Source organism: Carassius auratus, chromosome 41 (assembly GCF_003368295.1).
Source record: "Carassius auratus strain Wakin chromosome 41, ASM336829v1, whole genome shotgun sequence".
NCBI lineage: Eukaryota > Metazoa > Chordata > Actinopteri > Cypriniformes > Cyprinidae > Carassius > Carassius auratus.
Genome location: NC_039283.1, coordinates 4,872,043 through 4,884,096, shown reverse-complemented (window position 1 = coordinate 4,884,096; position 12,054 = coordinate 4,872,043). Strand labels below are relative to the sequence as shown.

General features: G+C 37.5%; 1 protein-coding gene across 3 annotated transcripts in view; it reads right to left on the bottom strand.

Annotated features, from left to right (window-relative positions):
- The window catches only part of LOC113059865 (epithelial splicing regulatory protein 1-like), a 17,892-nt gene extending 6,484 nt beyond the window's left edge, over window positions 1-11,408 (bottom strand). Inside the window, exons 1-13 of one of the 3 annotated variants that reach the window (XM_026228507.1) lie at window positions 11,024-11,408; window positions 10,476-10,604; window positions 10,099-10,212; window positions 9,884-9,998; window positions 9,231-9,329; window positions 9,089-9,143; window positions 8,136-8,246; window positions 7,876-8,008; window positions 7,316-7,358; window positions 6,315-6,616; window positions 4,722-4,955; window positions 3,113-3,311; window positions 1,342-1,549 (exon numbers count right to left, since the gene is read on the bottom strand). In XM_026228507.1, the coding sequence (XP_026084292.1) occupies window positions 1,342-1,549; window positions 3,113-3,311; window positions 4,722-4,955; window positions 6,315-6,616; window positions 7,316-7,358; window positions 7,876-8,008; window positions 8,136-8,246; window positions 9,089-9,143; window positions 9,231-9,329; window positions 9,884-9,998; window positions 10,099-10,212; window positions 10,476-10,604; window positions 11,024-11,155 (1,874 nt within the window). In that variant the 5' untranslated portion in view covers window positions 11,156-11,408. The remainder of the gene's footprint in view (window positions 1-1,341; window positions 1,550-3,112; window positions 3,312-4,721; window positions 4,956-6,314; window positions 6,617-7,315; window positions 7,359-7,875; window positions 8,009-8,135; window positions 8,247-9,088; window positions 9,144-9,230; window positions 9,330-9,883; window positions 9,999-10,098; window positions 10,213-10,475; window positions 10,605-11,023) is intronic. The other 2 variants (XM_026228505.1, XM_026228506.1) reach the window with 2 other exon arrangements.
- Between the last annotated feature and the right edge of the window lie 646 nt (window positions 11,409-12,054).

Here is a 12,054-nt window from a genome sequence, read left to right as displayed (position 1 = left end):
AATAATAAAACAGAATATTAGAATGATTTCCTAAGTATCATGTGACACTTTATACTTGAGTAATGGCTGATGGATATTCAGATTATATTTTTTCAAGGATATTCAAATAGAAACTATTGTTTTATATTGTAATAACATTTTGCAAGATTACCTTTTTTCTGTATTTTTGATCAAATAAATGAAGCCTTCATGAGCATTAGAGACTTCTTTAAAAAAACTTTTGAACGGTAGTTTGTGTGTGTGTGTCTGTGTGTGTGTGTGTCTGTGTGTGTGTGTGGGTGTGTGTGTATGTATATGTGTATATGTGTGTATATATATATTTATACATTTTTTTTAAAATATGACTTAAAAATATTAATACAATATAATCAAACAATATACTTTTATAATTTTTTTTTATCGTTTCATTTGTCGAAGAAATAGTCCCACCCCATCCCACCCTGACCCACCCCAAACATCATCGTGTTGGAGTGATAGTTTACTCTACAAATCTTCCCTAGGTTTTTGTAGCCTTCCTAAAGCTAGATAATCATATTTCTGTCCTTAAATTTCAGTACCTGAACCAGTTTTTCCACTATGAAGTGAGCTAAAATGCAAAATAATGTGTTAAAGGACCTGGGTGTGACACACTCTCTGTGTTGTGTGTTACCCTTGTAAACACACCCAGTCCTGGTTGTGCAAGTCCTTCTTAAAGACAAAGTCATTATGTTCAGACTTTAGAGTTTCCCATGAGCAGTTCATCAAAAAAGTCCTCAAACACAACAGATTACACAAAGGTTGAATGTAAATATTGTAATATAAATATTCTGAGTATTCTGACATGTATAAGAGTCCTGACATCAAATAAGAAAGACGTATTGATTGTGTCCAAAACACAAGGAAGAAACTGGTTCAGGCAGGTTTCCAAGGCATCACATCACAACTAATGATCTAGAACAAATTCAAGTGAACTTTAGATATAACTAAGCAAATATTTAAAGACTACAGTGCCTATTTCTTGGTAGAACTGCAATAATAAATTCCAATGGACATTCATTAATTAATTTTTTCAACCACTCTTTCAATTCAAAAGCCATTTGTATCATTTCACGCACAGCACTATGGCATATTAAAGGAACCTTGGAATCATTTATGCATCTATGATGCCTCCATTCCTCAATAAACTACCTACAGATGCTGACTTGGATCGATATGTACACTAGAGTACTAGACACATCTTTAAATCAAAAAGATTAATGGTATTCAATCATCCATTCGTCATCTTTTGTGAATGTAACTGCAGATAACTGTTGCTCTTGGACTGAAAAACAACATTAACATATATATATATAAAACTCTTACCTGGGATAATAGGTGGTGTAGTTCATGTACAGTGGGTTACTGGCAGGGTAGAAGGCCGTGGTTGGTGCCAGGGTTCGGGGATTCAGCAGAAACTGGGAGGGGTAGATAGCTGCTGGCTCCACAGGTAGCACTGCTCCGGCAGGAAGGACCGCTCCGGAAGAAAGAAGCGCCGTCCCATGAGGAAATGCGTATGATGGCGGGGACAAACCTGAAATGGGGGAGGTGGGATATTGAGTAATTATTGAGTGAAAAAAAAAAAAATCTTAAAGTGTCCGCTTATAGCAACAAGATGTGATTGTGGTGTTAATCTTGTCAAGGAAATTACTGACAAAATTATTCGTTTTTTTTTTTTTTTTTTTTTGATTCAGTCATTGACAATGGAAATTAAAAAGATGTACAGTGGTGAGAATTTAAATGTTGTTTTTTTTTTATAAAATATACGGCTGATAAAAATATGAGAAAAAGTAATACTGCAAGAAATAAAAAATGCACTAAAAGTTTAGAAGGAAAAAAAGTTGAAATAACCCAATTATAGTGTATAATCTAAATAACTAGAGAATTGGCATATTAGAGCTGAAAGAGTTGAACAATGATAAACTGAGCTAATTTGCTCACTTAAATGCAATCCATTTTATTCTCATTAAAATGTCATTAAATTATCAAAGTGTTATTTTTCTTGACAAAATTTGATGTACACCATTTTAATGAGAATAAAGTGGGCTCAAATTAATGAATGTGACACATGATGAAATATTTAATTTACATAATTACTAGCGATTATTCAAAAGTATTTTCGCCAACTAATTAAAGGATGTGGTCCTGACTGAACATAAGCCAGTTATAATGAAGGCTTTACACCTTTAAACTCCTTTAGAGTCCTGTTCATTGTTTGTCATCAGAGGCTTATGCAGTCATCCCATCAAGCAAACAATGAATAATGTAGTGCAATTCAACGGTGTAGCCACCTTAAAAGCCCACCCTAAACATAACCTCTCACATTGTGAACCCATGTATAAATGAGTTCAGGCATGTCTCATAGTTAACACTGCAGGTACAATTACAAATCTCATCTATCATGTGAATGTTATGCGTCTTAAATCTTAATTTCTATTAAAATATCTTTCCCAAACTTGATCTCACACTCAAAGCATGCAGCAAACCTTATCCCAAAACTGCCAATATCTGCCATTAAAATTCAGCTACAAGGTATGTTCCTCCACCCTTCAACACATATCAGTAAACAGCCACAGGCGTTCAGATGCCTTTAACCGGACTCATCCTGTGGCAGGCCGATGCCTTTACATGCCGCTGGTGGTTGTTAAGACAGCAAAGTTATGGAGCTGACTATCTAAAACCTGAAGAAAGAAAGAAATCTACACTAAATCAAACAGAAAGCGGCTTTACATGTGCAACAAAGTGCATATGGTGACATTGTGATGTGGATTAAAATCTTGTGCACATTTAGATTTAGAAAGATTGCACTAAATCACCTCAAATCAAAGCCCTCCATTCCCCCGCTGTGGAAAAGCATCTGACGAACTCAGATCTCAATTGAATAATAATAAAAAAAAAACAAGAAAAACATTTCACCCAACCAGATTCCTACCACTCCTGATGCCCATTCCTGCCTGGGCAGGAAATGTGGACAGGACACCCACCATGAATGAATAAGTGAATGAATGAGAGAAAGGGGAAAAACAGGAAGGCGTGAAGCGCCACCTACCCGCACACACAGCTGAGAGAAGCAGACCCAGAGCCCAGCGGCACTTACGTCGTAACTTACATGGCGGCGGCGAGAGGCCGCTCCTGTTGAGCGTCCCCCCCATCAGCACGATGTTCATCTCCTGAGCGGAGCACGCAAACACCTCCACGTAACGCTCCTTCATGCTGCGCTTGTGGCAGTGCTGGGCCGCCAGGAAGGCCCGGTCAGCTGAACGCATCTGGATAAAAGCATCACCCGATGGACGACCCTGACCAAACACACAAACAGAGGCTGAACTCATAAACTCACTTTTAAAAAAAATACAACAACCGCACTTAACAAGAGAGCAGGATGTGTTTCTGCTTCAAATGCTTTAAAAATACTACACTATTTCATAATGAAGATATTTCAATTATTCTCATTTTAAATCTATTTTCAAAAAATACTGGAACCCTATACTAAAATACTAATAGTTTCTTGCACTTCTTATTCATTGGAGCTGCACCAGTGTTAGTTAGTGCACTTATTGGTTCTTTAAATCAAAAGCACATGGTGAGAAACAGTCTAATTGTTCTGCAGTCCAATACCTGAATGAACTATATTTAGATTCAACAACAGAAATACAAATAGCTATACATCTAAAAATCAGAGTAGTTACGGACAGATTGTTCATTTCCCAAAATGTAGTTAAAGACTTTATAAAAAAAAATAAAAAAAATCAGTTTCTACATTTGTTTGTTTAATAAAGTTAATTCAATAATTATTGGATTGCATAATAAACAGTGTAAAAAGTTCTGCATGAACTGTTTTAAATCATTTGGCATTGAATTGACTTTTTCACCCCAAAATAAATGTATTCCTTAAAAAGTACTGCATTACCATTAAAATGTTTGGGGTTAGTAAGGCAAGACATTTCTTCAGCAAATATGCATTCAAAAAGTGACCGTAACATTTTTTACATTGTTACATATTCTATATTAGCAAATGCTGTTCCTTTAAACCTTCTATTCATCCATAAATCCTGAAAAATATTTATAGTTTCTACAAAAATATTAAGCAATACACTTCATAATTGTGTAATCATAAGAAATGTTTCTTGAGCACCAAATCGCCATATTAGAATTAACAATGTTCTTAAATATATTAAAATAAAGTATCTTTTAATTTGTAACGGTATTTTAAAATATTGCTGTATAATTTAAGCCTTGCTGAGCATAAGACATTTTTATCAAAAACATTTAAAAAACATAAACACACATCAACCCCAAACTTCAGAACTGTATTGTAAAATAATCCTTAATGGAACCATTAAGATGAATCAGAATCATTTAAACAAATTATTTCTTCGTGTCTAGCTGAAAATATGCAAGCCAGCTTTTTAGAAATTAGGTTTTGTGTGGAAACATTTCAATAGCCTATCCTTTTCTCAAGTTCTCTTCAGCGTACTTTGAGATATTGTAAAGACCAAGGCATGACAGAAACACATTGTAAAAGAATGAAGAAACACAAGTCCTGACAAAAGCTGTGACTAATCAACCTTTTTTATGGAGCGGTTGAGCCAAAGAGGGAAAACTCCCCAACAGAACACATTCTGAACTGCAGAGGTGTTTATTTCACTGGATGAAGTTCTTATGAATGCTACAGTTCATATTTATATAAGTGTGTCTAAGATGCTTACCTGCTGGTTGAGCACCATATGCACTCCATGTGGCTTGATGTCAGCAGTGTATTCTCCCAAGAAAACCAATATGTCCTGGATGGTGGCATCGTACGGCAGACCCCTCAATCTCACGCAGTCCCGCACACCTGTCACTGCTGCCGTTGGGGGCATGAATGTGGGGGGTGGCACAACAGACAGGATGGGGGATGGGGCCACGGGAATCAAGGGGGCCGATGAGTATCTGTTCAGTACCTGACACACAAATGCTGGAGTTGAATGACTGGCATTGCACATTATCAAAAAGACTTCTGTCTGTTTATAGCTCCATGTGTGGAGATGATGGATGAGCCTGGAGATACTGTTTGTGTCTGTATCCTCAAATGCACTAATAAATGGAGACAACTTGTCCACATAAATAAAACGTGTTGGTTTTATATTCCTTGGAACTTTACCAGATCGAGTCTACCAAACATGTACAGTCTGATCACCAACACTTTAGAGTTAGCATAGAAATTCACAGTTTTTTGTTTGTTTGTTTCTTTCTTTATATTTGATTATTTAAATGTTTATCATGTAATTACCCATTCAACTTATAATTAAATCTTCTCAATGCCATTGTACTTAGTTTGGCCAATATATTTGACCAGTATTCATATTTTTCCCATGATTAGTTCAAAGGTAAATTAAGTTACTTAATGCATATTTTGCATTTATTCTCGAATGAGAAACAAAACATGGTACCATGATAACCCTTAGACAGCCTAAAACTAATATGAAAATAAATCTGCAATCATTTTGAGAGCAAAACAACTCAGCGATTATGTGATACAGGCATAAAGAAAAAAACATTAATAAATTAATCTTTATAAAATAATTTTTTTTAATGCATGTTATGTTTAGAGCTGTAGTCTGTTATGTACTCATTGTGTTAAAAAGTAGAAATAAAACTATTTCAGATCAGTTCTGCATATTGTCATTAAACACATTAAAAAAAGCACTTTTGTTTACACTTATCAGGTAAAAATGGGCAACAGAGGTTAGTGTTTGTTGTGTGAGGGATTCAGATATCCTTTTGTGTCAGACATAATCCAGACATCTGGTATTATTGATGTGGTTCAATTGTAAGTATTCTGTTTATTAAAGAACCCAGCAACCAGCCAAGTATTAATAGAAGGCATATGGGATTCTCTTTGCCTAAATGACACAAGACTTGTTCCACCAAAAACCTACTTGCTGGTGATCAAGCACACATGATGTCTGCTCGTGATTTATGGGAGTTGAGTAGCCTTGGTTTGATGTACATGACAACAGCTAAATATTAATACAGATTAATTCCAAATCATTTTACAAAAATAGTAACAATGAGATTTGAATGGTTTTTACAGTAAAGAACAGGAAGACTACAAGAGAGATTTGTAGCTAATCTTTTACAGATTGCAGATCTGAGTGTTTGTCTAGCCAGCCGGGTCGTTCAGACGGAGTACATGCTTGTACATACACTTACACACCCAAACCCCTCATGTTTTACTTGCCCTGCCAAGTCAGTCTAAACCAACTGGACTTATACACTCCACAAAAATAATGATTTCAAATAGGAAGCGCTGCTCTCACCTGTTGCACCTCAGCCGCAGTGCTTTTGAACAGCTCTATGTACCTCTTGCCCAGGATGTCCTTGTGTTTTTTCAGTGCATTCTGAGCATGTTCCTCACATGAGAACAGCACGAACGCGTCCCCGGTGGGCCTGCCATCGGGAAACCGTACGAACAGAATGCCTTCGCTGTCGTCTGTCACAGGACATGCCGGGGAGAAGAACTGCAGCACCTGCTCTGCGGTGGCGGTGAACGGAAGTCCACGCATGCGTATGATAACCTGATTCTCCCTCGACAGAAATTTGGCAACTTCATTAGAGGTACCTGCCAGTCAGACATTGACACATGAGCCACTCAACATGATGCTAAAAATACACAAAACATACTCAAACCAATGCAAATAACACTGACAGAAACTCCAGAAATCAGATAATATACACAATTTATGCTACAACCGCATTCATACAATAACAAGAAAATATTTAATTGGGCAAGATTGTTCACAGATAGGGATGGGAGAGTAAGAAATTTAGTTCCCGTTTCAATTCTTGTAAAAGGTTCCAGTTACTTCACTTCCTGCAGTTATTTCAAGGCATAAATATTTGGAAAAAAATAAATGCCATTTCGTTGCCAAACAATGGGATAATTTCAATAATAAATAAACGTAGAGCAGTTCTCACCGAGGTGTGTTTACACAGACTGCACTGTATGTTTTTGATTTGCTTCAATGAATCGTTCATTCAGGAGTCACACTACATTGGATGTGCATCACATTTTCAGACTCAAAGAACCGGCTAATTCAAGAAATTAAGTTTGGGAATCTACTGGTCACAATGGACCATTTTTCTTTTTTTTTTTTACGAAACTGGTAGTGAATAAGAGTTGATTATTCATGGAATTGAATTAATTATGGAACCAGTTCTGAATAAGAATAAGAACTAGTTCTCAGTTCCCGATCCTGTCCACACATAAACCAAAATATCAAGCATGTAAACTCAAGCAAAAAAAGAAAAAGGAAATTACCTCCAGCTATCTTTAAAAAGTCTTCACCTGTTGCCTTGTAAACCTGCAATACAAAAAAAATGTAAATAATTGACATACCATTCCACTACAATGAAAAAAAGTTGTGGGAAATTATATTTTTATAATTTATTTGATACATGTACCGTATTTTCCGGACTATAACTCACACTTTTTTTCATAGTTTGGCTGGTCCTGTGGCTTATAGTCAGGTGCGACTTATTTATCAAAATTAATTTGACATGAACCAATAGAAATGAACCGAGAGAAAACATTACTGTTTCCAGCCGCGAGAGGGCGCTCTATACTGCCAGAGATGCTGCTCAGTGCTCCTGTAGCCTACACTGTGCAGCACAGAGTGCCCTCTCGCGGCTGTAGACGGTAATGATTTCTCTTGGTTCTTGGTTCTAAATAAATGCGACGTATAGTCTAGTGCGACTTATATATGTTTTTTTCCTCGTCATGACGTATTTTTGGACTGATGCGACTTATACTCAGGTACGACTTATAGTCCAAAAAATATGGTATGTATCACTATAGCAGCTTCATGAATGTGTGCATACCTCAATGTATCTGGTACCCATGTGATGCTTGTGTCTCTGCAGGGCCAAATCCCTATGCTCTTCACTCTCAAACCGCACTAGTGCCTCTCCATTCCTCCTTCCCTGAGCATTCAGACACAATGCAGCACCTCCTCTACACAAACAGACACACACAGACAGTCATTCATCAGACAAAACGATCGGCATAGTGCACAGACTGAATGATGATCATTTATTAAGAAGTACTTCCTGTGGGTGGATTGCAGGTTGTGTGTGCATACTTGGCAATGTTGAGACCCCTGAAGAATCGGGCGATGTCCTGGTCTGAGGACTGCCATGGAAGACCCCGAGCTCTGATCACCGTGTTATCATCCACCCTCTCCATCTTACTGCTATACACACACATACATGCAATTTAAACAATGTGTCACAACAACTCTTGAAGTAGCAAAGCAGTTCTCATAGGATTCAACAGAAGATTTCAGTGACCTGCATGACTTCCAGTAAATGTGCTCGGGCTAGATTGAGGTGTGATATTGGAAAGCATTTTATCAGATATTTTTAATTAATAAAATATTTCGGAATAAAAATAAAAACTTCAAAATATCTCACTAGATAAGACTACTGTAATGCTTGTTTAGCGGGGAGCAAACGTAAGTGGTTCTTAATGAAATATTACATGTTCGTTAGTGAATAGGACATAATTGAATTCACTGCATGAGCTTTTCCTTATACATATATATATATATATATATAAAAAGAAACAAACTCTATATTCAATAACTCCTGAATAAAAATACTCTATAATACTTATAGCTCCAGCACCATACATTTTCACGTAAACTTAAACTAATATGACATATCTCCAATATCCATTAATCAACAATTTTATAGAAATTGCACTTACAAACAGTAATCTCTTAGTCTAATGTTTTAGATGTGTAACAGACATTTAATAAAAATTGTATAATCATTATACAAAGTCCTATGACTTTGTGTGATTTTATTAATTTCACAGACTTTTCCAGACCATTCAGATTAAAATTCCTTGATATTTACAGTATTTTCAAAAAATTGTGGGAAAAAAGCAAATCCAGGTACTCTTATAATATGGTGGATGGCAACAGTTGCAAAGGTATGACTGGTCATTAACATTAAGGTGGAGCTTAGCAAAAAAAAACTGAACACAGTTGCAGACAAATGTTTGTTAGTTTAAATAAGAAACAGCTCTTACCATGTGCCAGTCTCAAACTTGTCATTCACTTTTTCAGGGAAGGAGAACTGGTGGCCTATGAAGACGAATAAAGCAGGTTCATAACAAACAATTATGAATATTAAATTCACGTGTTCAGACAATAAAAGCTGTAAGGACTTACAGACAGGCTCCGAGATGAGTGCTAAAACAGTTTCTGACATCTGCTGAACCATGTGAGCAGTGAAAGCATGAAGAGAAGAATCTACCACCACTTTCAGATCTGATTGGAACCGCAGTCAAGGAATACAGGGTCTGGGTTAAGTGTCACTTGTGATAATTACCAGCTAATGACACAGTAAAGATGCAAAGAACAACTAGGGTTTATAAATGCAAAAGGAACGTTGAAACACAGCAGTTCCATAAAGGCACAACAGAAATATGAAGGGTGTGAATACATTTTGATTAACTTTTCTTACTGTGTAGAGGGCTGTGTTATTGCATTGTGTGTGTGTGTGTGTGTGTTAAGACATTACAGCGTAGGTGTGGCAGGTTAAGCTTGTTGGCTAAACACTTTTGGCTTTCTCTTGCTGGCTCAATTGAGCCCACACTATTGTGAGTCTATTTGCATTTCAAAACCTTGGGATCCTGCAGCCAACACCCTGTTACCTATCGTTCTCTCTCTCACACACACACACACACACACACACTCAAATGCAACTTCCTCACACTAGTTGTCAGAGAATTATGAGGTAATGTGTATTAATCTACCCTCATCCATTCAAGATTCACAAAAAATACACAAAAGATAATATTTGACATGTCTTTTAAGGATACAGTCAGCCATGACCTGAAGATTCAAGTCTTTCAGTTCCCCTTCTGATGGGAATTTCTTCTTGAACTCTTTCCGCAGGTCAAAGAAGGAGAAGAAACACTCAGGCAACAAAATATTCTGAAAAGCACAAAAGTAAGCATTTGCGCTTACAAATTATTAAACTAAATATGGATATTTTCACAGATATCACCCACTCAGTTGCAGTATTTATTGATACCTTGCTGGATGCTTCAGGATGGAGGACTTGACGAATGTGCAGCTGTCCATCCGTACAGAGGTAGAAGGTGTTTCCTGCACCTGCATCCACTTCTGCACATATCCTCTGATTCAACTGCACACACATGGACTCTCTGAGTAAACGCCACTGTTATGTGGCCTTTAATACATACAAGGCTGCTCACGCAAATATCAATCTACAAGCTGTTAAATAATGTGTTTAAAAATGTGTAAAAACTAGAAAATAAAGTTTTGCATTTGAAAGTGTCCACTTTCAAACGCAAACTTCCTTATGTATGTTGAACCAGAAGTTCTGAAAACAGAGAGACTAAAAGAGAAATACCATCCTGTCAGAACAGATTATGTAGGAATGATCACCTGTTCGATGGCCTCCTCCAGCGGATCAGCTTCTGTCAAGGCCTCCTCGGTGAGTCCACTCACCTCCTGACACTCCTCAGAGAGCTCAACATGATCCGGTTTGACTAGCAATTCATTTACCTGACCTGCCTGAATGTAGAAAGCAGAGGAATGCTCAACTTCCAACATATCCATTTACATAGGCAAATAAATAAAATGGATGGATGAATTGATAAATAGCAGGGGAAAAGATAGATTTAGATTGATAGAGCCTTAGATTTGACTGACTAATTTTGGTTTTAAATAGCTGACATATATAATTGTTGAAAATGCTCTCTCTCACCTACAACAGAATTATTATACAGTATACACACAAATGCACATATACAAACAGATAGATAGACAGATAGATAATAAATAAATATATTTTAATATTTGACCTAAATAAATTTTTCTTTAAAAAAAAATCGGACATGTATAAATGTAAAACTCGCTCTACGTTTTGCAGAATTACCACGCACGCGCACGCACGCACGCATACACACCGTCATGGGGAAATATAAAATTACCTTTTTAGTCGCTAAATCCACAACTTGCCAAACCAACTGTACAATTTCCTTCTCATCTGATCCCAACTGGTCCCCACTTGCGCCAGATGTTGTGGTGAAAAAAACAACCAGATAATCTGGATTAACCGTCATTTTTAAAAAGGAAAAAAAAAACTATTGTCACACCACCCAGCAAAAGCAAAACCCTAGAGATCAACTCCAGGTGACGGAAAAGCGAAGAGCCCAGTGACCCCACACCTACGGACAAATCAGTGCCAGGTTCGGACTCGCCTTGATGTTTCTCGTGGCCTTTAAAATGCGTGAGAATCGATGCAAACCAGTCCGAAACCCTTGGCTCTGCTCCGCAATGGCTGCTTGGATCGCGCTGGTTTTGTGTGCGCCCTACCTGGCCACCGCCCACGTGACACAGGTAAAAGATACCTGCCCAAAAGAAAGCCCTCCTACTGCTCCAGAGAAACAAGGACGTGGCATGGCATGCCGAAAACACACTGGTGTTACATGATGTGAGGGAATTCAGGATCTGTTTATTACACGTTTACACAGTCTCCTAATAAAATAATCCAGCATTAACACCTGCTCAACTGCCGGACGTAAGGCCTTTCAGTGTAGTTATAATATTGAAGCCAATGTAACTGAACTATATTAGCTGGTATTAGCCTGAACAAATCCATAGTCTTAAAATATCCATTATAGGTCTATAACCATTTTATGAGTCAATTTATCACAGTTACAAAGCACAGGTAAACATATAGGCCTATACCCGGGCGGCGAACTCCGGTCCTGAAACTCTGGCACTTGCTTGTAGCATTCTAGTAACCCTTCAGACCTTGATGAGCTTGTTCAGGTGTGTTCAGTAGGGTTAAAGCAAAACTCTGCAGGGCTGCGGATCTCCAGGACCGACGTTAGCCACCCCGGGCCTATACAGTGAGTGTATAGATAGATAGAGATCTGTTAGTATGACCTTAATCAACAACCCTCAGTGCTTCATGTCTTAAACAGAAACAGTGTGAACAACAGTTGCTCAGCCACCT